This window comes from Falco punctatus, assembly GCF_963210335.1.
Source record: "Falco punctatus genome assembly, chromosome: 12".
Classification (NCBI taxonomy): Eukaryota; Metazoa; Chordata; class Aves; order Falconiformes; family Falconidae; genus Falco; species Falco punctatus.
In genome coordinates this window covers 7,208,102-7,232,432 of record NC_137592.1, presented here as the reverse complement: position 1 = coordinate 7,232,432, position 24,331 = coordinate 7,208,102, and the positions used below count along the sequence as shown (strand labels likewise).

Sequence of the window (24,331 nt, the reverse complement as noted above, 5' to 3'; positions counted from 1 at the left end):
TCTGCACCTGCTGAAATATAAAACTGATAGTAGCATCACCTCATCAGTACCCAAGCACCTTCTTTTCTCTGGTAGCTGTTGCATGAACTTCCTGCTGTGCCATTGTACATAAGAGTCGATTGCATTTCCCTGCAGTAAAACCCTTGAGGAAAAAAAGATGTGGACAGTGGGGCACTGGCCTGGAAAAAGGTTCCCCCAGATGATGCAACACGCGCTTCTTGAGAAAAATGTGGTACAGTAAACCAGCTTTGCATATGCCTCAATTCTGATTTTTTTTTTTAGGCTTTTTTTTAGTTTGGTGGTTATTGCAATTTAACCACCAGCAAGTTCCTACCCAGTCTAAAGTCTTTGCTTCAAAGCATTAAAACCCAACAATTTACATGAAAATAACCATAACATTTTAACCGTGACAGTCAATATTTCTTTGCTGTATTTCTTTAAAGTGACTGGATTAAGTTTTAATAGAAGCTTCCATAGAAACAGAATCAAAGACAGGTGGGATAGAAAACCCTACCCCAGAGTCAGGTAAAATTACAAGCAAGCAAAACATGCTTCTGTAGAAAACCTTGCAAATTTTCATTAAGTAAATACTACCAACAGTACATACTTCCTGGAGTTTTTATCACTTAACCTCTAACAGTTTAATGGAAAATGAAGGATTGTTAACATGGCTTTGAGACAGTTGTGCTCGGGTGAGGGCTTCATGAAGCTATTCATAAATCCAAAGCTTGTAACATCTGCTGAGCTACAATTTTATCTGTTGACAAACATCAACAGAATCGCTACCTTGACTCTGCCAGCTTGTATCATTGTTTTCATTGAGAGCATGAACTCATTTCAAATTCAGATTAATCCTTTTCCCAGTACACCCAGTATTAAGAAAATAATGTTGATCAGATTCTTCTCTCACAAAGCATTCCAAGCTGTGGTCAAGGTACACTGACAGAGGGGGCAGGTCTGGCGGCCAGTGCTCTCACTTGTTGACTCCGTCGATGCCCTGACTGCTGCTGGAAGCACTTATGACTCCTTTTTTAAAGTTTTCAGCATTTTTCAGTTTCAACATTTCAAGTTGAAAACGCCTCTTTAATTATCACTATTCACAAACCAGTAAACAAATTTTTTATGTGTTTTATCTTTAGCGAAAGAAAATAGCTTAGCACTTTCTAAATTTAATCCATTTGCATGCTGGCCATAGAGATAAGCATGAGCCTATATGCTGGTATAAAAGAAACGAATATGGTAACAGTGCCACGCTATATTTACAGCTTTATACAAATAATTGCACTGGATTTTTGGCTGTGACTGATGTTTAGTAGGAGTGATGCAGCAAAATCCTCCTAAAACTGAAAGGCAGTATAATGAATAGCCTATAATGCTGGGTTTTCTCTTGGAGCCCTCCTTGCTGTCAGCTCTCAATAGATGCTTTGCCTTGGGCTGAGGCATAGCTTACTGCCGAGCGACGGGCGCTCCCCTGGCGCTCCCCGTCTGAAACGAACAGGTTTGGATCCCACGTTGTGATCTCGGCCCAGGTTCAGCCCTCTGGGAACCTGTGCCCGGTCCCGAGGGCTGTAGGCAGTCCCGACGTTACGGCGGGGTTACACGTGCCTTCTTCTGCCTTTGGTTCACCTGGTGACTTCCAGCGCGTGAGCCCTCACCCAGACCGCTGCGCTCCATGGCCCGCAGCCTGCAGCCCCGGGGCCAGCCAGCACCGGCACCGGCTGCGGGAGCCACGGTGGGCCCGGGCTGAGGAGGGGAGCCCCTGGGCAGCCGGCGGTGGGGTGCTGTGGCACCCAGGGGCATGGCACAGGGCGAGCGGTGGCTCCCGCGAAGCCTGGAGCGCTGCGGGCCCTGGGAAGCCAGGTGAGGGGTAAATCCGGTGCCGGCCGATGTTTGTTGGGTTGCCGCTGAGGAGGGGGGCCTGGAGAGCAGACCGGCTTTAACGGCCGGGAAGCTGCTGCAGCGGGAGCATGGTGCAGCGCTGGCGTCGGCCCACGGGGCGCTCGGGCCGCCGGGCCTCCCCCGTCTGACCGCGCAGAGCGGCAACCTGAGGTGAATTCCAGCCCGCGCCCCGCCGAGCGGGGAGCCAGGCGGGAGGGGCGCCGATGGCTGCCGTGAAGTAGCTCCGTTCGCGCGGTGAAGCGGGGAGCCCGGCAGCGCCGTGCCCCGCCGTGCCCCGCCGTGCCCCTGCCAACCCGGCCGCTCGCCGCCGGCCCGCCCCGCGGCAGCCCCCTCCCGCCGGCCCGCCGCGCCCAGCGCCGGCCGCTCACCTGCCGGGCGGCGGGACCGGGGGAACCCGCCGGCGGCGGCAGGAGCCCCCCGCCCCGGCGCCGCGCCCGCCATTGCCGCCCGCCGCCGCCTTGGCCACGGGGCGCCGCCGGGCGCTGCCCCGGTAACGGCGCGGCGGGCGGGAGCGGGGCGCGCCTGAGGCGGCGGCTCCCCCAGCGCGGCGGGGAGCGGGGCAGGCCGGGCTGGCTGTGGCGGCTGCCCGCCGTGCTCCGGCCCCGGGAGGGGAGGGTGCTGCGCCGCGGGCAGGCCGCTGCCAGTCGTGGCCTTGTGTATTTCTTGCTGGCCGCTCAGCTTCCCGCCCAAACCTTCTTTTCCTCCCGGGAACGCCATACCACGTCGTTGTTTCACCTCTAAACTTTATTAGAATCGCTGGCCGCAAAAACGGAAGGACAAGGTCTGGGCCTAACCCAACCGCCGAGCCGTCCCCGCAGGGTCTGCATGGCACAGTGCTATAAATGAGGTGTGTTGGGCTTGGATTGAAACGTAATTGCTCATAGAACTGACTGGAAGGAGAAACCTATTTATTAACAGTGGGAAAATGTCAGTGCCAACACAGGAGGAAAAACACTCCGAACTGTTTCTGTGAGTCGTAGCACGAGTCATTCTAGAAGGCCAGCACCATGGACACTGGGACTTCCCAAGCTCCCCGTTATTTCTTTTCTGTCGTTTCCTTTAGTGTCTGCTTTCAGCCCCCGAGTGGCACAGGCCGGCTGGCCCTTCGTGCTCCTGCTGGGCTCCCCGGTCCCGTGCAGGGTAATGGCAGAGGGGCCGGCCACTGCGGGGAGGCTGTTTGTCTGGTACCCAGCCAAGGGTGGCTGCTGAGTTATTCACAGAACACCTCTAGCACTAGGAAGTTCAACAACAGAGTTGGGTTTTGATGTGAAACCTCTTCTGCCAGGGAAGCGGTGATGCGTGGCTGGATGCACGTCCAACAGCACAGAAAGGCGAGTGATGCAAGGCATGGGACTGTGGTGAGTCACAACAATAGATATCATCATTTTAGCATTCATTATTTCCTCTGCAAGGAGTGCCATTTGTACAGCAGCTGTTTCATGCTAGCACTTTGTAGTGCGAATTGGCTGGATTATTCATCTTGCGCTGTTCTGCCTTCATGGGTTGCTTTCCTCTTTGGAAAATATATCATCCAAGCCCTTCACTTGCCCCTCAGTCACACTAAATAGATGGTGCAGACATGGCACAGCAGAATATGTTTCCCTGCCCGTTCTGTGTAAGATATTTTGCTTTTGCTGTTGCCACAAACAAGGAGACACATCTCACCTTGGCCTAAGGCCTAGGTGAATTTCCCTTTTCACTTTATAGAGTAGCACCCGCTGAATGCATATTAGAAAAGCTAGCACATGTATTCTGAAATTTATTCCAACATGAAAATAACTGAAGGTCCTGTCTGAAACACTTGCATGAAACACTCTGGAAATTTTGGAAACTCTGGAACTAGATCATAACAGGTGTGAGTACTTGGTATTCCACCCCAAGTGCGGATGTGTATATAAGTGCATGTGTGGGTGGGGTGGGGGGATATTCAGGTATTTATGCTTCATTTATTTTCTCATGGTGATCATCTTTCCATGAGCTGTTTGAGAGTATAATGAGGACTTGTGATTCAAGAAGCAAAACATCCTTTTTTTGACAGCTGAACATCATACTGGATATTTCAGAGCAATGTGGCTTCAAGAGCAGAGCATCTCTGCCTTGCTGGCTGCTGCTCTGGTATTAGGGTACTGCAGGATCTCCAAAATAAGTAGATCAAAATCCTGTTAGAGAAATTCACAGTATTCCCTGCCTTTAGAGAGAAATAAAGCTCACCAGAGAAAATTATTCCAAGGTCTGAAGCCTCAAGCTGTTGGGCTTTTTTTGGCTGACAGCTCATTTTGGAGGAGTGCCGAGCTAATGCAGGAATACAAGTGGGATGGTGGTGGTAAAAATGTAACTGGCTGCACTAAGGAAAGAAAGGTGTAAACTGCCCAGAGGTTTGAACATAGCCTAGAGAGCTGGAGATTACAGCTCCCAGAGCCACACCTGGGAAACTGTCACAGCACAAATCCGGACACAGTTCTGGCATGGTTTGGTACAGCGCAAGGTGTCTGCACACACCACCCGAGTCTCCATCTGGGAGCAGTGCTGACCAAAGGCTTGGCATGCTATAAACTAAGGGTGGCCTTGAGGTTGCTCTGCCCTGCATGCTCCAAGCATGTGCCCTCCCCTCCCACAAAGGGAGCTCACATCTTTCGCAGCTCACAGTCAGGAAAGCCATGTCTGCTCCTGGGACAATCCCAGAGGTGCTCCACTGGCTTCATGGTTACCTGGATTAATGGAGCCCGTAGCAAATAGGTTTTGCCCACCGTGTCAGCATCCAATAATGAGATAGTCAGTAGTAAATAATTTCCTAACCAGGACTGTTCCAAAGAACATTTATTACTGAGAAGTATGTATGTTTTCCCCTTGTTTTGCACACTCTTAAATATTAACCTCAATTGCTCCTACAACATACATGCTTCATCATGATAGGTAAAGCTCCCATTACCGATATGCTCACTTTACAGTTCCAGAATAGTCTAATTACACATGAAAAGACTTCACTGCTGAACAGCTCCTTCAAAGCACTTGAAATACAAAGGCTGTGAAGTTTTGTTTGGTGCTGTCAGAAGGTGCCAGACTGACAGTACTACATAGTCCCTGCATGAAACAAGTGGAATAATATAGCTGTCATCCTCAGTATCGCTTGCGATCTTTGTATTGTGCTGGGTTTTATCTGTAAAAGCACAAGGGTGCTACACATGTCCCACAGCTGACCTCTGGAAGGAGGCTGTGCACCGTAAAGACACTCATGTTGGTTGACACAGTCCTGCTAACATCAGTGGGAACTGGGCTAGATCATAGCTTGACTTCAGCTGCAAGGTGTGCTTGGGGATTGCATGGTTTTTACTTAAGCCTTTCACTTTGCAAGTTATTAATACTGTTGCTCGTCTCTCTGGATTCTGATGCTACTGCAAAAAAATCTGCTGCATGGTGCAATACACCCAAAATCTCCTTGTTCAGATTTGCAAGCTTGGGAGAATGACACAAACTTAAATATTTGGCTAATTCTGAAGGTCATCTGGACTGTTTCAGCTAGCTGTGAGTTACACTAAGCATGAGATCCAACCACGGTGTTAATATTGCTAAGCATCAATAAAACTCTGCCTAGCTTATCCATTGCCCTGCAGTGGGAGCAAAGTGCTGCTGCTCAGGGTGGGTGGGTGTGATGTCTGCAGCAACGCTGCCACTGAGTGCAGAGGTGCACCTCTTCTACCCGCTGAAACAGCCTGTGGCCCAGGCTGGGGAGTCACCATGGGGATATTTCTCAAACTGAACCCTCTCAAGTTAGGGGAATAGTCTCCCTCTGGAAGGAACAATAACTTCTGGAGACAATCTTTGTTTTAAACCACAGCACAATCACCTCAAAATTGAGCTGGTAGGTAAATAACCTGCGACTCCTTGTGTTAGATCTGTATTTCCTTGGGTCTGCTTTATTTCTTTTTTGATGACACCGTATGAAGCTGTTAACATCACTCAGATCAGTGCACAACTTACTAAACTGATTTAGCTTAATTTTTTTTGCTTTTCTTTATACTTTTTGTGTAATTGCTTACTGTCAAACCCAGTGCTCATTCTTTCTGCCAATTAATATGCACTTTTAGGAATGAGCCCTCGCATAGAAGAGAAAATCCATGAAATAACTGATGTAAGTGCATAGTAAGAAAGCCCCGCGATGCTTGGAATTTACCTCCTGACCAAACCATTGTAAATTAAAAAAATATTAAAAATCCACACGCATGCTCAAATATCTAGTAGGGTGCTCCATAACCTATGGCGGTATCATGTCTGCTTACATGCTTTGTTAGGTCCCTGATATTGTGTCCTTGGAGAAGAGACCTGGGAGGAAAGCTGAGTCTCTTTTGTGATGGTTGTTTTCAAGGGAAAAATTAATTTTTTTCCAAACTGTCAGCAGGGCCTATAAAAGATGAGTAGTGATAAAAGCTAATGTCTTCTGCCAAGAAGTTCTTCGTTGAATGCAAGCTGAGATGAATGCTATATAGAAAAACAATCCCAGGAAAGCATCTGCAGCAGGTTAGCTGCATATTAGGAGAGAAGCATTTCAGATTTAAGAGTAATGTCAATTATTTTTTTCTCTTTTAGTGTTGTCACCTGGTTTTTTCCTACAACACTGTAACTGTTGTTTATTTTGGATGTTGTAAATACAGGCTTCTTGTACGCCTCTGCACTTTAACCTGACTTGAGGTAAAGGTGATTTCATCATTACAGGGTAAGAGGGAGGCACGCCTTGCCCAGCAAGGTGGCAAAGTAACAAAAGGGAAGGTGGGGCAGTCCAGGAATTGTGCACTTCCCAGCATGTTCTCCCAGGTGTCGTGTGGCCCAGGAAGAGGGGTAGGATCCCTAGAGCTGGGTGAACTTTCCAGCTCACGTAGGTGAGCAGGAGTTTGGCTGACGAGATGACAGCTCTGGGGATCCTCAGGATTTGTCACTGGCTTGGTTACCAGTGTTCACTAAAAGCTTCTGTTACTAATCTCACAATTTCTGTACCCTACGGGACCTGCAGAGAAGGGAGTGCTATACATATTTCAACACCGTCTCTTATGAGGGTCTCTTTCCTATTAAGACCAAGGACTCTGAAGTCATTCCCGTTGCATTTTTTTACGTGTACTTGTCTAACGCTGTGCCTTGGAATGCATATAACTCAGTGGGAGGATTCCAGATGACTTTCAGTGGGAGGCATCAGGCCTGTTAATAACTGAAGCTCTGACTCTCTCTTGATTAGTTCTTTATATGCAGATCATAATACTAAAAAGCTGAGGGGGAAGATGAAAGATAATGATTTTGTAGCTGTTTTTCAGTTAGCTTCCACACTGACAGGTTAGGCAGCAATGAAAATACAAACTGCCTTCAATTGTCCCATCTGTTCTCATCCAGCCTGTCACTGTACCCTGTGTGAGATACTATGCATTGCAAGTTCTTAGTTTTCAAGACAAAGGAATAAATGTTCTGTTGTTCATCTGTTACATGAGGCTACTGAAATATTGATCACATGCTTCACCACACACAGAGCAAATAAAGGAGGAATTTTCAGTTGGAAGTTATTTCATGTCATCGGTGCCTGGGAAGCAGATCTTCCAATGGTACTGGCTCTCAGCAACGACATTGCAGTAGCTTTACAAACACAAATAGAAGGGAGACCATGTAATGGAAAGTGACGTTGTCTTTGAGGCAGAGAGAAGCACATGTAGCCTGGGCCTAGTAGAGAAACATCTGGGTGTCAAAGCTGCTTGTTGAGTTCAGAGCTACTTACTGTAAGGAAGGGTAATCTGCACAAAGAACGGCTAAGAGCATGAAAGCAACTCTTCCAAAGCAATGGGAGGCTGCTGAAATCCCTGAGGTCAAGCAGGGGGAATTCCTATACAAGAAATCAATTGGTTCAGTTGGAATAAGCCTTGTTCCCGTTCCCTTGCTTGGCCTTGCTCTGTTGTGGTTAAATGAGGAGAGTAGATGATAATCATCTGATTATCTTGCTGTTGATGGGCTGTGCAGCAGGTGGGAGCCCTGGCTTGTCCTCTTGCCAATGCCAGTTCCAGGGATGGGTCCAGCATTTGGGAAGAGAACTAAGATGTTCCGCAATCTGAAACAGGTGCAGTAAGATGGCTGTTCCACTGCTGAAGTGTATCAGGAGAGGACCTGGAATAGTCTGTGTGCTCATCTTGCCCATGTTCCTGACTCAGACTGCCTAATTAACCACCAAGAGAGAAGGTAACTTTTCTCAGTAATGAATGAAACATTAGGAAAGGCTTCCCATGAATAGGATGCAATTTCTGGTACAGACCAAAAAGTTAACTAGGTCAACTTACAGCGGTGTCTTTGGTTTGATATGGGAGACCTGGCATGTGCAAGGCTGATGGCCCATGTTGCTGCCCTCTATCTACCAGTGTCACCACAGTTAATCCCAGCTATTCCAGGATCTTTGGGTCCCAGATGTCTTGGATTTTGTGCCATGCCACAACCAAGCCAAATTTAAAGCCGTGTTATGTGTAAACCAGCAATCTTTTCCAAACAGTTAGTAGGAGGCTCCCAATGAAGCCACTGTGCTCAATTACTCTCATAGATACGTGTTACCAAAGTTTTCCTGTTCATGATAATAGGCATATTTTTGGCAGACCTTACTCCTTGTAATAGTAGCAAAACCAGAGCTCCAGGTGGAATATGTTCTTTCTAAGCTACAGGTTGCTACTGCATACCGGTATCAGTCACCCTGGTGTTTAGCTCTCTGACTGTGCTTCAGGTTAACACATTGATTAATCCAGACATTAGTTAAAAGATAGATTTTATTTAGGATTGAATATTCATTCATAAATGGAATATGGTATTTCTTTTTCGAAGTCCATGACATATTGTCTTTGTCACAGATTTATATAGAATACCTGAGAAAGTACTGAACTGTAGTTAGTGAAGACACTGTTTCCATATTACAACTTTATTATTCGGCACTTCCTACCTTTCCACAGTCACTTAACTTCATTCAAAGTATTTCAAGGTCTGTTGCTCATTCCTAACTTTTCCATTAACCTTTTCCCATCACCCCTAATACATTACTATTCAGGTTCCTACAAATAAGGTAACTTCCTCTGTGCTGTAATGATTTCAGGTGGGCTGTTGCCCTCGAGGATATGCTCCATTTTGTCTCCATCATGCCTGTAACACAGTAACCCAATATTAGAAAAAGCTGCATTAAATTTTCTAGGTGATACCTAAAGCAGCCCAAGTGGCCATATTTTTTTTTCCACATGGGCAAAATAAAGTTACCTAGACAAAAGTATTCATTTTACATGGAGTCCTGTATGTTTTTCCCTATGAATAACTGACAGTTCTGACAAGGGAGACCCTCCAAAGTTTGTATCAGATAATTGCTGTCATTATACTGATTTCTGGGGGCATTAGATTCAGCCCTGGCTTTCACATTTAAAAAAACCTGCCCCGCCTGAGTCACAGTAGTACCAACATAGGCTATGCAAGTTTTACTTTACTCAGAGCATAAGACAAAACGGAATCCATCACAACAGTCGGGAATAAAGCACACACAAACACCAGTGCTTTTTCCTTCAGCTTCGCTACCATGTAACGTGCCTTGGGTGCAGGAGACATTAAAGCATCTACCATAGCATCTACAACTTCATTGCCGTTAGTGCTTCCTTCTCGGAGAATGCTGTTGAAAAAGTTTGCTCGTTCTTGAACGTACTCCTTGTTGTAAACTGCCTTTTCCTCTTCACTGAGTTCATTCCAAATCTCTTCAGCACTGACTGGTGGCTGAATTTTTGTAGAGCGTGCATAATTTCCTGGCTGAATAATACAGACCTAAAAGCAAGATGTAAAACTTATCAAGATACAATCAGTCTTTCTGAATTCAATTAAATACTATAGTCAGTAAAGCAGATCAAAAGATTTCTGCAGACAGATTTCTTCCAGAAAATGCTGCTTTGTGGAAATTTTAACCTTGAAAACCTGACTGAAATAAAATATATTCCCATGAAACCTTTAAGATTGCAGAGGTGCTTTGTTCTGACTTCCTCATTTCGCTCTGATGTTAATGTTCTTGTTTTGACTATTCAGCATACCTTCACAGAATGCAATAGTGCATCTTTGATTTTTATAGAATGCTTAATGGTATAAATGTTTTGACAATACTGAGACAAAACATTTCAGTATGACTTTGATGTCTCCAAAGTGGAGTACTTTGGATTCCTCAGTCAGTGCTAAATCTTGCAATTGGTAGTTTTTTTCCCCAGTTTGAGACAAAAGGAGATGTCAAAGAAAATTAGAAGGTCCTGGGGAAAGAAGTGCTGTTTTCCCCAAGCAGGTGTAACTAAAAGTAAAACAGGTTTTGTCAGCCAAGTTCAGAGTGGACCAAAGGTCCTGGACTAGCTCTCACTGAAGTCATTAGCAAATTCCTGTACATTTCTGTGTATGTAGGCTTATATTGAAAGCACGCAAATCCTTTGCTGCTCTGCCTGTTTTCTTTGCATGTGTTATTGCTGCTGTTCTGCTAGCTTCTGAGCTTCTGGGGGATTTCCAAGCAGGCTGAGCACTCACAGTATGCATGCTTTTCCTCAGTTAGCAGTGGGCTTGTTCAAACTATTTGTAGATACGCAACATTAAAAGCTCCGTGGCATTTAACTGACCAGGTATCTAAAGACTACAACATAAGGTGAGGAAAAAAGGTGCTGAGCTGTGTAAGACACTTGGGGATCTGCCAGATGTTCTCTGGAAAGTCTGTGGTAGTATAAAACCTTCATTTGCCACCCAGCCCACCTACCAGATGCTACCACGTGTATGTCAGTACCTGCACATGTCTGCCTTTTGGCCTGCACAGCAGTCATTACACTGCACACCGGAGGGGTCAAGAGATGTGGGGAGAAGGACGGGATGCAGGCAAGCTCCTGCAGAGAGACGGTGTGCATAGCTGGGGCATCTTATGCTGCCTTAGGTACGTTTGTCACAGGGCATCTTTGGGAGCCCTCCCTTTGGGTGCTATTTTCAAAAGTGTTTAGTATTAGCCAAACCAATGCCCATAGTAAACTTCCCACATTTATTTTAAACAAAAGGGTTTTGAAGACTTTGTGTTTTGGAGATTTTTGGAGCTGGCTAGGAGGGAAGGAGAGATAATACCTTCCACCCCCGCCCCTTCTTGATTTTCTGTAACCTTTCCAATGGAAGATACATACTTTGTCTCCTGCAGGCAGCCAGCTTGCCTGGCCACAGTACAGTGGGAGTACAGAGCCATAGCTCCATCTGTTCCTTGCCACCTCTGGGTTACTTTCTCCTGAAAGGACAAAGGTAACAACAAAGGAGGGGAGGGAAGAACAGGGAAGAGGGACCACCTATTCTGCAAGCTCTTTGCAGGGTAGGTTCTCAGGTAAATGCCAGCCAGTGTCTTGCGTACAGCGAGAAACAGAAAAATAATTCTCATAGACATTCCAAAAACGTTTGTCAGCCTGGCTTACTGTACTGTGTGCTAGGGCTGCTCCGGGGGTGGGGGAACAGAAAAAAAACCAAAACGACCAGAGTAGCTAACCTGTTAAACTAAGCTCTTCCATGCATTTGAGATTATCCTCAGCTAATCGGTTGAAATCCTCATCATGCTGTGTGGTATTAGGATGTGTAAAATCACTTGCATTTTATAGCATTTTATATTTATCTGGGAGGGGTAGTTAATAGATGCATAGCTGTAACTTCTTCCAACACAAAGCTTATGAACAGTGCTGTAAATCTGTGTAGAGAAAGAGTACACCAATGTAAATCCTCTAGGGAAGACTTCTAGTGTTTGAGAACAGTGTTTCACCAGTGAAGTGACTCCAAGGAAAAAGCCTAGTGAAGCTACTTAGTGATCTAAGCTCCACGTTTGACTATCAGTGTTGCTTAGACAGGACACTAAGAGCACTCTTAATGCCTCTTAGGTTAAGAGAATGAAAACATAATTACTCTGCACAATACTGTCGCTTGCGGCATAGCTATTCCCACAAAAAGCAAGCGTTTAAGTACTGATCTTGGGAGAAAAGAGGAAGAAAGAACCCCCCAGGTAGGTGACGAGCCTTCCTTCTCGCTACGCAGCACTCAACATCTGGACTCTGCTCCCACAGCCACCTCCGAGAAAGTTTTGGATTCTTGGTACTGTTACAAGCATTCCACAGAGCATGGCACTGCTCAGGCAGGTCTCTCTCAGAAACTCTCTCCACTGTAGAGGATATGGAGAAAGGGTGGAAATGTCAGTGTTGGTACAAAGAGAAGGCATGCTGTCCCACAGCTTCTCAGAACTGCAGGCATCACCCAGGTCCACTGTTCTCAGCAATTCGCAGCTGGCTGATTAGCCACAGAGAAACCACCTCTTTCCAAGGGGAAGCTGCATGCATGGATTCAGCTCTGATCTTGATCTTTGTCATTTGGATCATGGAGCTTACTTTCAGCAAGATTAGATACTATTTTGAATATGCTTGTACTTATTCTCTTGGCCAAAATTTCAATGTTGCGTTGGTTTTGGATGGGGTAGAGTTAATTTTCTTCATAGTAGCTAGCATGGGGACATGTTTTGGATTTGGCTGAAAACCTTGTTGATAGTACATGTTCCCGTTATCGCTGAGCAGGGCTTACATGGAGCCAAAGGCCTTTTCTGCTTCTCACCCCACCGGGGAGCGGGCTGGGGGTGCACAAGAAGTTGGGAGGGGACACAGCTGGGACAGGTGACCCCAGCTGACCAAAGGGATATCCCAGGCCATATGACATCATGCTTAGCTTATAAAGCTGGGGGAAGGAGGAAGAGGCAATGTTGGGAGTGATGGCATTTGTCTTCCCAAGTAACTGTTACACGTGATGGAGCCCTGATTTCTTGGGGACAGCTGAACACCTGCCTGCCGATGGGCAGTACTGAATGAATTCCTTGTTTTGCTTTGCCTGCACATGCAGCTTTTGCTTTTTATTAAACTGTCTTTATCTCAACCCATCAGTTTTCTCACTTTTACTCTTCCAACTCTCTCCCCCATCCCACTGTGGGGGGAGTGAGCAAGCAGCTGTATGGGGTTTAGTTGCTGGATGGAGTTAAACCATGACACCTCACATTGTTGTCAGGTATTCTTTGTGCAAGTCACTTGCTTCTTCCCCCACAAAAACATGCATTTCAGCTCTGTAGGAAGTTTCAGGAGTGAAACTTCTCTTTTTCTCATAGGAAAATCAATGTTAGAAATAGCAGGGAGTTTCACACAACAGCTACTTGTTGCATCACTTACCTGGACGCCGAACTTCTTCATTTCCAGTCTTAGAGCATCACAAAACTTTTCAATAGCTGCCTTAGTCATAGAATAAATGCCATTTCCCAAAGAAAAATAGGCGATAATGCTGGACATGAAAACAATACGGCCTGGAAAGAAAATAGCACAAATAACATAACTTCACTCTCAATCTTCAACATAGAATCGATTTACCTGAGTCTTCTGAACTGCTGCTAACATGGTATTTAGCATGATGCTGGTTTACTACATAGTATGCCAAAGCTGGGCTGCGTAAGTGTACAGTCCCAGCACAGAAGTGTACTCAGCCCTGTTAAGCAGAGAACTTCACGCAAAAAAATCTTTCTTCCATCTAGTGACAGATGCTGGACTAGACAAAGTATAACACATTCCTAGCATGCTTCTTATTCCTTCTGAGTCTGAGACAGCATGAAAGAGACAGCAATCAAAGCATTCCCCTAAAAACTTTAAACTGGAAAATAGTAATAAGAGACTATGCTAGTAATAGGAGAAGGACTGCAGACAAGTGGAGCAGATGATTTTCCCTGTGGTGGATATATGACCACTAACACAGTTTTTTCTGTGCTAATGATGTCTCTGCACCGAGACCTGCCTTGGCACCTGTGCATATAAAGTCGAACCCAGACTGTACAGTGATAAGCTTCACCAGAGAATGATGACTTGGCAAAATGTGTGCAGCCTTATGCTGCCTTGCTGTAATATTCCTGATCTGTGCTGCTTTTTTCCCTTTTATAACTCTTCCCTAGTGCAGGCATGCCTTAAATAGCAAGAAATTTCTGATTTGGGCTGTGGTTCATTTCCATTGTTTACTTGTAAACTTCCATCACATAGTCATACCATAGGGTAAGAAATGTTTGAACATGGATATATAAATACGAGAAGTGAGAGAGAAGATGGCCTCATTGCTAACAATGCAGAGAACACAGAGAACACATGCCTGTTGCTGCCACAGATGCAGATAATGTCTGGGTCCCGGATCTGACCAAATTGTATAGGCTTGTGGCATATCAAAAGGATATCATGGGAATGCAGTGAAATCTGTCATTTGGAATTAGGTTCCCTGTCTTCCTACACAGCGTCTGGAATAAGTCTTTTATACAATAGCAGGGAACAACTACCAGCTTGCTGACCAAGATGCTACATTGGCTAGCCTGGCCAGCTGGAAAACTTATGAGGAAATGTTGCTCTACTCAGAGTAGGATGTCTAAATTCTAGGCAGGAGGGCAGTACCTCCCTTCACAAGTATTAATAATCTCAAAGTTTTTCTTGGAACAGGTGCTCATCCTAAAATGGCAGTAAGCCCTTTCCTTCAGAACACAGCTACTGGGTAAGTGATGGTAGGATGACCTCTGCTGCCTTTATCCAGTAGCTAAGGGATCTGGGGTGCACACCCAGGATGTGGGATGTCATTTGACTTCTCTCTTTGCCTAAGGTAACTGAAACTCAGCTTTCCTAGGAGAATGCTCTAACATTCACAATTCGAGCTTTTCCTTTGGAGAGGCCACTTGCTGACCCCAAAAACATGAGCTTTAGCTGTCCTGGCTGTTCCTGCAAGGAAGGACAGAAAACCTAGAATTCTTCCTCAAAGTGCCCTGGCCTCCTCTCCTACACAGGCAGGACTTGAAAATATGAGTGCAGGCAGTTAATAAAGACACCACTGACAACCAGGTGTGAGATGAAGCATGCTCTTTTGAGCTAAGGTACTATGTAAGTGCAGCTATCCAGGCCCAAATCTTCTAAAAGTTTATGCATGTGCTTAATATCATACACACAATTAGACCCTTTCACTTCAAAGTAACCCCCTGCAGTTCATGAAGTCAGACAAATGCCTCTGGTGGATAAGCATTACAGAGTTTTAGCAGTAAGTAGGACATCACAGAAACGAAGTGATGTCTCCCCATCAAAGGGCCACATAACACACTCACTGGATATATGCAGTAGCACATTCTTTTACAAAAACACATCTGGCTTGCAGTATTTAAAAGTTTTCTTTTTTCTTGCATCAGAATATCATCAACCAAAGGCAACCAAGCAGCAAGAAGCAGAGCAGTCAAAAAGGGGATGCTTGTATCTGGCCAACACGCTACAGTGACTTTGGGGGCTTCCAGATGAAACACAGTCCTTACTGTGCTTGGTGCTGTATGCACACAGAAGAAATCCTCACCTTAATGAACTTAAAGTAGACAAGCTAAGCAAAAGGGGGAGAAAGGAAAAGGGGATCTTCCTTTCCAAAATACAGACGGGGACAGGTAGGGAACAAACTACAAAGCAACTGAGGCATGCTGCGATGCCGCAAAGGGCTATTTGAACCATTTCTTCTCAGAAGAAAGGATAAAGCCCACGCGTACGGCTGTCCATGGAAATGTGTTTATCCCATTGGATATTCATGCATCTCTGTACGGCACTGTTTCACATACTTGAAGTTTCCTGCCCAGCGTCATAAAGAGGATCTTGCTAGGCCTGGAACTGGAAGCTGGATGTCTCTAGTTCACCTCTGTAGGGTCATCCCTCCTTTCCTAATTGCCAAACAGTAAAATAGTAGAGTCTAAGTAATAAAGGTAAGCAGGAGTTCATTGGATCTTCATGTTTTCTGATTGGCAGTGCTTATAAAGTGCTGCCTGGGCTTAATGATCTGCTGTAAGCATTTTTTCCTCTTTTTTGAGTCAAACAGTGAGTTAATTCATTATTTGGGAATACTTTTTTCTATGTATTTCTCTGTAAAGACAGAATCTTTAAGGTTATTTTTTCCCATCACGACTTTACCCTCTGTTCAGGATCAAGTTGCTCTTTCAGGCCACACAGAAGGAGGCTGTCATTTCAGTTCAATGAGAGACAATTAAGGCTTCTTTTATAGATGCTACGTTACCCTGATTATAGTAAGCTAATTATTCTACAACTCTAAGTAACAGTGGATTAGCATTACCCTTGTATTTCCTTAGAAGGGGAAGAAATGCCAGGGTTGTCCTGATGCTCCCAAGGAGATTCACATCTGCAAATTTTTCATATTTCTCCATAGACAGCCACCCTGTCTCACCAAATGTTGATATTCCTGCATTGTTGACAAGCCCCCAGAAACCTATGGAAGAGAAATGTCTTAGCAAGCATATTTCACTGCAAAACAACTACCATTAGGCGACACAAAAACCTCTAGTGATTTGGACCCTTGGAAACAATTTTTTAGTTGTGTTACTTTTTTGTCTTTTCTACTTACAAGTGCAGGCATGTTTTGTTTAATGAAGGTATGTAATTGGGGCCATTATCTGGACTATGTAAGTCTCAGTGCTATTTGATAATCACTCACTTTATAGTCGTCTTAAGTTATTTATGAATAATATGATCTGGGAGACTACATCTTACTTGCAATGTCGTGTACCATGATATTTTAATTACTTTAATCCCACTGTGTGCTATGAGCAGCTTTGTGACAATTATATTAAGCAGTCTAAAGGCTAAGGGGGTAATATTTCCAAAGTGCCCAACTAATTTAGGAGCCTAAGTCTTGGATCCTTTTCCAGGATTTGAGCTTTGATTCCTTCTGACATCTGCCAAAATCGGGTACACGGGTGTAGCACTGGGTAAAGTAACCAAGTAAGGTCAGTGGCTACAGTATTTTCTTTGATTTTGTACTCCTGTACAAGTCTATTCCTCACATAACAACAGGTTTTGGGGTTAAGGAGCCCAGCCCCCTGAAATGCAGTAAGATCCCAGTGTTTACAAGCAGAAATTTATCAGCAGCAAAGCTTGTTCTGACACAACTCTCTGCCAGAAAGTGCAAGCCCTTTAGCCCAAAGTCACAGAACACTTCGTTTGAGCACTGCACAGTGCTAAAAACCTCAGCCGAGGGAAATGCTTTTTTTGTTGAAGTGTAGAGTGCACGCAGTTTGGAGCTGACATGCTGACTAAATGCTGATTAAGCCATGCTGACTTGTTCTTGCCTTCGTGGCACACATCTGTAGATGTACAGTGAAGCAGTGAGTGACACAGTGCTTTTGAAAACATTTCTGTTTCTGTCCTCAAATCCTGACTGAGATTTATTTCTAGGGTGACCAGCAGTGTAGCGAAGCACATAGGGTAGCCTGCCTTGCATTGAAATAGCTAAGTTTGCAGCCTGGTTCTGCCAGCTTTGACAGTTTTGTTTATGCATTTTTTTAAAAGAATTCTTGTACACGTCTGAAGCAAATGATTGTTTTGTCATGCCTTCTACAGGATCTCCAGGCCTAGGTTTCTGATGAAACACAGCAGGTAACAGTGCCTCTCTTCCTTCCTTTGGACACAGAGTCTGGGGCATGGGTGTGATGCTGCCCCAGCTGTAGCCTCCTGTACCCATGGTGGCAAAGACCTACTCAGAGGCCCTGTGGTCACCCTGGTGAAGGCCCTACAGAAACCCTTGGGCTGAACACTTTTCTTTCTGATCTTCTCTGACAAAGCTACTGTGATGATTTCATGGTATCTTGGTCCTTCCAGAGCCGTACCAAGAACTGCTAATACGAGATTTCATTCATAACAATAGTTAAAGCTGAAACAGACGACTTTTTAAATTATTTTGTAAAACAGATCTCTGTATGCTTTCCTAACATATATACAACACGCTACTTGTATTACATAATGAAACTGGTGTTTAAACAGAGAAAGAAACAAAAGTTCTTTCAGTGAATGTCTCATTTGCAGAGCAAAACACTTAAAATCAGGAATTTACTACACTGAACTTGGATAACTCTGTCCTCCAAAGGGGATAAATCATTATTGAGCAGTCTGTCACACAACAATCCCTGACACTGGATGTCTTGTAACTTTGGATGCAGACTGACTGCTGTCCTAGTAATGGAGTAATTCCTGTCTACTTGCCTCTTTTCCACTGCCCCAAGTATTAGCAGACAGAGGAGAGGAAACAGCCCAAAAAACTGCCCGCTGGAATTGGCCATCCTAGACTCTCTTCTTCCCCCTGCCACTGCCCTGTTGTTCCAGGGCCTTCTATCATTCTGTGGCTTTATTTCTCCTTCTTAAAATGGAACTGGCCCCATAGGACTGACCTCCCAATAAAATGCTTCAAGATCAATGGATTAGAGAGTCCTCTGTAAAAGCTAATTATCAATACTTTTGTACTTGCACATGATCTGATCTGCAGATGGGCTGAGTCGCTGCACATCCCATCTGTTTCTATTTAAGGCTGGAGGTCTCTGAATTCAGGTTTATTTTTACATAACCCAACTCTTAACACACCACCAACTAAAGACTGGCACCACTGTAAAAAATTTGTTCCCTGATCTTCTCAGTTTCACCTTTTCTAATTAAAAATAATATGTCATTTTGCTTCTGCCACTGCATCCTGCACAGCAAGAACGTTTGCTCCACATATCCCTGAATTCATTAGGGCTTCAAAAATACAGTCACTAGACTTCAGACAATTGATTTTCTTCCTCTTTCTCTAAAATGTGTAACAGAATTTAGCTTGCAAGGCTTAAATTTTGTCTCTAGTCATTTGTCTCATGCACTTCAAAGACTCCAGGTTGTTAGCGGTGAGGCCAGCCTGTGTGTGTAAACAGGCAGAGCTCCCAGAATAATGGCTCCTTCTTTCTGTGCAGTGGCCAAATCGAAGGTCAAGAGAGGGAAAACTGGCTTGAGTTAAACTGAAACAGACTTCTCTGAAGAGAAGATTAAGTAAAACATAGAAAGAGATTTTGCTCAGTGTCAGCTCAAAGTATTTTGTTTGCCCTCAAGCAAAACATAACTGTTTCTTAGAACATTTTAGCATTCTCAAATGGGAAACATTCTGATATTTTCCAAAAATTTTCCTGCCGCTTTGGCTGAATCAATTCACAAAGTTCTCCCAAATAACAAACAGTTCATTATTCCCTTATGTCACTTTTTCAGAAAACTTCTTACCTCCTGAGAAACAACCTGCCCAGCTAAGTACTCGGGGACCTCAAATCTGCTTTGATCTTCCCTTCCTGAAATTTTTGTGGCAAAAACTAATGCCATAAATGTGCATACAAAATCTATTGTATATTTGCTTAGAGAAATGCAGCTCAGGTAACGTGAGAAATACAGTCCTTACATGGAAATCTAGAAGGACAAGGCACCCGTAAGAATCGAAGAGCTGAAGTGGAGAGACACTGCATTTCCTCGGACTGTCTGTGCACAGACACATTAAGAAAAAGCAGCTGATGTTGGATCTGGAAGGGAAAAATTACTCAGACTGCCCAAACAGAACCGAGTCCAAGCACGTTTTAGGAAAAAGGGTGTTAGAACTATGCTACAGTGGGCAAGAATAAATAAACTGGAAAGCAGAACTGGGAATCAGAGAGATTTTCACTGATCTCTGTGTTGGGAAAATGGATCCTGAGGACAAAGATTAAAAAACATAAATAAATATAAATAAATTATAAAATATATAAAATATAAATATATAAATAAAAGATACAGCCAGGGATCTACAAAGTCACTTTAGGAAGCCTAACAAGATTAGTGAGGCTTTCAGCAGAACACTAGCTCTCACATAACTTCCCAGATAATTTCTACTTCAAGACATGTTGACTGAAAGGCACATATCCACAGTCCCTATTAGCCCCAAAAGATGCCTGGTGTTTTTCCAGAAACTCTTAAGAAGTCCTCTTCCTATTCAAGTCAATCAAGATGTGTGCTTGCAAAACCTTTTGAAAATCAGGCCGTTTCTGTGTAGGTGCCTAGACACAGATATTATCTGAATTCGGCCAGATTTTCTGAACTCAAACATGTACTCTTGGTATCAGTGATCTGTGGAGTTTCTCATATAAACCTGAGCCCATGCAAAAATGTCAGGCTCTTTCCTGAAAGATTCCAATTCAATACTAAAGGAAACTAGCCAAAGGAAGGAGTGTGATTCGCCATATTTCTATTGAAAAATGAAGAAGGGAACAAACCAATCTGTCTGTGGCAATGCAGGGTGTCCGTGGTAGCAGGCCAGATGGGACTCCTGAGTTTTAGGTACGTACATTCATGAGTCACCATCCTTTGCTTGGAATATTATGCTGTGGCTGTCTTCATTGCAAGGATGACTCCATTTGTATAGGAAGTCTGGGCTAAAATATGGTACCATGGGCCTATGGGTGGATTACGTGAATAGGAAATCTTAAGTGGAGGAGAGTACTCAATGGAGTAGGAGGCAGGACTAAAACTAATATCCCTCCCTTCCAGCTAGTTCCATGTCACCCACTCACAAGAGGCAAGAAAAAGAAGAGAAATTCCTGTTTTAAGCAGAAGAAAATCAGAAAAATACTGAGGTTTGCTGTAGAGCCTAAAAAGAGTTGCAAATTTACATGCTACAAAGTCCCAGCCTACTTCATATTGGCTTTAATGCGCAAGTGCAAGACATTTCTTCTTTCTAAGCAAGAAAGGACTCTAAATAAAGTCACTTTAATCGGTGTACAAGCCACAAAACAAAGAAAAAGAAAGGCATCAGAGCCATCAGATTTTCATGGAGGGAAGTTAGTTAGCTCTGGAGAATGAGCCAGGTACCATAGGAAATTGATTTGCCATCCTTTTCAGATTGGTGTAATTTCACAGTCTAGCACTGAGCAAGTATTTACATGGGAATAAACTATGAAGTGGCAGAATATCCAGGCAGGTGTGTTACCGGTACTTCGGATTTTCTACTCTTGCGTTAACAGAGAGAGACAAGACAAGGTGGAGCTGTGGCTAGTTATCTCATGGTTACGGCATAACTAGAAGGTGTAGGAAGAACTGTGTTTTATTCCTGAGATTTTACGCATTTTTTTCTACATTTTATACTGAATAGTCTACTTAAAGCAGAAGGTCTTTTATCTTTCAGTCTTCTGTAAGTCTGCTTATCCCAGAAATGCCAGAGCACCATATTCCTCCATGATTCCCCTTGCCACCAGCAATCACTGAGTGAGACTTCTTGGACTCATTCTCCCCAGAACCAGGAATTTCTTATGCCTTTCCATGCAGTGAACTGGGTCAGTGGGAGAGTGTGACTCCTGCCACCAGTGGAGTCTGCAATTAGGTGGTTAAGTTTTCATTGGGACTCTAGGCAAAAAATACAGGCTTTGCAGTGTAGAACTGCAGCCTCTTTCCTAATAGAAAAAAAATTCATTAAAAACAACCTTTGACTCAAATTAAAAAAAAATACAATTCCTATCTTTAACAAAAAAAATTGGTTAATATGAGAGCTAACCTTCAACTGAATCATTAAATTTAAACTGTTTTTATAAAGTTAAAATACCAAAGAAAACAACACATCTATTTTCAGAGGTGCCAAGAAGGAACACTCCTACTGAAGTCTTTTGCTTAAAGACTCTACATAAGTAGAGTATCCTCACAGTTTCTTTACATTTGAGATAAAAATATTTATGCCCCTGTATAGTATAAATTATGAAGACGACTTGTGGCATTTACTCCATTAACATCAGACATTAAAATAACTCCTTTGCTCCTTTTCATTTAATAAACTTAGGAGAAAGATTACTTGATAATTGCCGTTTTCCCAAATGGCATAAGTGCTATCTGGACCTATAAAATTTCTTTTCTGCCTTTGCCGAGTACCCTCAAAATGCTGCAGCAGCAGAGCTGACCAATGGAAAAAGGTTTCATAAAATGCGTGCTCTGTCAGTGCATGCCCAGCCGTGTTACAGGTGTAACGGCCTGACTGACAACCCAGGAAATCCACCGTGCACAGGCTGTGTGCGTGCTCCATTTCAACACCAGCTGTGCTCAAGTGTTTTCCCTGGCCTCTCCAGCAAGCCCTGATGTCTCCAGCGTGATTTGCCTTGATCTAAAGGCATGTCCACACATCTGTGAGCAGCGAGGACGGCCAGCCACCTCGTGCTGAACTGTGGACTCGAGTCTACATGACAGCATGAACACAGCCACTGTGTAAACTGCCAGAATTACGGGATAAATTATCAGTAACACAGAGTTTCAGGGGACCCCGTCCCCATCGAGCCTATAAGGGTTCTTGTAAGTCACCTGCATTGTCTCTGCAGCTTGGGAAGGAGCCTGAGAGGGGAAGGCTCTGCCTCCTAATCAGATAACATCAAGATCAACCATAAATACACATACTTAATGAGCGGTGCCTAGGCTTTTTCTTCCTTTGCTTCTTGTTTCACCCCCTTCCCAATGTGCTAATGAACCAGACAGGCAGAGGCCATACACTGCATTAACGTTCCGCCTGCTTTATCCTCCGCTTACATTCCCCGTGCGAGCACGAAGCGTTTCTTTGTAATTCTGAGGGGATCTCACTTCTGAGCCTAGGCAAGCGTGCTCTGCGCCAGGTGCATCCCCCTGTGTCACCGGGTGGCTCCTGCCCTGCAGCCGACGTGGGAAAGGAGGTCACCGTGGCCCCATTACCTGCCCTGTGTCACGTGCTCTGAGGGGATAACCCAGGATTTACGTTGTCTGCAGTTATTCATTGCAACCTGAAGTCTGCCTGTTCCCCTAGGCGTATGCTCTCTGTAGGGTGTGCAACGGACGGGTTTCCTTTTAACCCCTCTTGGGATTAGCTGGACAAACCTCAAGCTGTACGGAGAAGCAGCTGGTCTGGTACAGCGTGGCTGCTGCCCTCACTGCGTTTCCTTTATTTATTCCCTTGTTCACAAATCGTGCCCAGAAATACATCACTTTCCCGCCGCATCCATGGCGTGCACAGTTGTTCCCTGCTTTCCCTGCTGCTCCTCCAGCCGGACGGGCTTCTAGGGACCCCCCAGGCACATGGGGATTCCCTCTTCTCTTAGCCAGGTGCTAAAGGTGCTCACCTGTGGTGCAGGGATGTGCACCCACTTCCCCCGTCAGCATCTTTGGATAGGCCCCGCTTTGCGTACCGCTCAACCAAGCACCGGAGCATTTATTAAATATAAAATACCGGTGATACTACCACTAGCGGTCCTGGATTAGCACAGCCAGTGCCAGTGCTCCCCCGCCACACGCCGTGCCCGTCCAGCCGCCCCTCTGGGGCGAGCAGCCCCTCGCCTCGCCTCGCCTCGCCTCACCTCGCTCGGGCAGGTGGCTGAGCACCAGCTCCTTGGCGGCCAGCACGTCGCGGGCGCGGGTGACATCGAGCCGCAGGACGCGCAGGCGACCGGGGCCGGCCTCCCGCTGCAGGCGCCGCGCCCCCTCGCCGCCGGGGCACAGGCAGCCGGCGAAGACCGTGAAGCCGAGGCGGTGCAGGCGGAGCGCCAGCAGGTGCCCGAAGCCGCTGTCGCAGCCGGTGATGAGCACGGCCCGGCCGGCCGGCTCCAGCGGCGCCGTTCCGCGCCGCCACAGCCGCGGCAGGAGCGGGAGCAGCAGCGGGAGCAGCAGCAGCAGGAGAGGGGCCGCGGCCCACATGCCACCCGCGCCGCCGCCGCGCCGTGTGGGCGGGAGGGAGGGCAGCGCCCCCGCCATCCCCTCCCCGGGCGGCGGCGGCCCGCAGGCACCGCCCTCGCCCCGCACCGGCCGCGGGGAGGAGGGGCGGCCCCCGGGCGGCGGGGCTCGGCAGCGGGCTGTGTCCGGCGGGGGGGCACCGAGCCCCGGGGGGGCGGGCTGTGCCCGGCAGGGCTCTGGTGCCTGCGGCCGGCGCTGCAGCGGAGCCGTCGATGCGAGAGCATCCCGCGTGTGGCCGCGGCCGTGCCGTGAGCACTCCTCAGCCCGCTGCAGTGTTGCGTTATGGTTGTTCTGTATGTGTTATAGTATTGAATTTACACAGGTGCTCGTATCGCCCGGGTCTGTTTCTGCTTTGCTGTGTCTGGGGTGCCTGTTAGACGCTCCATGATGGAGAATGCCTGCTTCTTGTCGGCTAACATGACAGTTATGCATTGCTGAACAACCATCCCCGGGAGCTGCGGTTAGAGGAGAAATTTGATTAGGTGGTGTTTTCGCTGCCCTTTCTTTCATCTGAGAAACTCTCCAAGCAGCTGTTGGAAGGGATAGCATGTCATATCTGCCTCTTTGAGTAAAATGAAGTGGTTGAAAGGACCAGATGCCTTTATTAATTGCGATTTAAAGTTGGCTTGTGAAAATACAATGGGGCCAGAGTCATTCGTTGACATATGCACAGCAGCAGAGGAAGCAGCAGGACTTCTGCATGGCACAGGTCTCCTGTAGGCATCGTGTAATAGGACTAAAGCCTCAAGTGGCTTGGAAAAGGGGGTTATGCATTGCTGCTGGGAGACAAAGTAGGAAGCAGGATGGTTAAACCTAAACAAAGATAC

The 24,331-nt window shown here is 45.7% G+C and overlaps 1 protein-coding gene across 2 annotated transcripts; it reads right to left on the bottom strand.

Annotated features, from left to right (window-relative positions):
* Nucleotides 1–5,527: 5,527 nt before the first annotated feature.
* LOC308071799 (D-beta-hydroxybutyrate dehydrogenase, mitochondrial-like) lies at nucleotides 5,528–23,640 on the bottom strand. 2 transcript variants are annotated; one of them, XM_080407759.1, is made up of 4 exons: nucleotides 23,132–23,630; nucleotides 16,072–16,224; nucleotides 13,128–13,258; nucleotides 5,528–9,705 (listed from the first exon to the last, which is right to left on the bottom strand). In XM_080407759.1, the coding sequence occupies exons 1-4, from the start codon at nucleotides 23,523–23,525 to the stop codon at nucleotides 9,358–9,360; spliced, it is 1,026 nt and encodes a 341-aa protein (XP_080263885.1). In that variant the 5' UTR covers nucleotides 23,526–23,630; the 3' UTR covers nucleotides 5,528–9,357. The 2 variants fall into 2 exon arrangements, with proteins under 2 accessions (XP_080263885.1, XP_080263886.1); XM_080407760.1 differs by lacking the exon at nucleotides 16,072–16,224 and having other exon boundaries at nucleotides 23,132–23,640.
* Nucleotides 23,641–24,331: the final 691 nt, after the last annotated feature.

Coding starts and splice junctions, on each gene's coding strand:
- LOC308071799 (XM_080407759.1), bottom strand. CDS start 23,525: ATGGCGGGGGCGCTGCCCTCCCTCCCGCCCACACGGCGCGGCGGCGGC. Junction 16,225..23,131: donor CAGCCACCTGCCCGAGCGAG/GTGAGGCGAGGC, acceptor TCTCTTCCATAG/GTTTCTGGGGGCTTGTCAAC. Junction 13,259..16,071: donor CCTTCTAAGGAAATACAAGG/GTAATGCTAATC, acceptor TTTTCTTTCCAG/GCCGTATTGTTTTCATGTCC.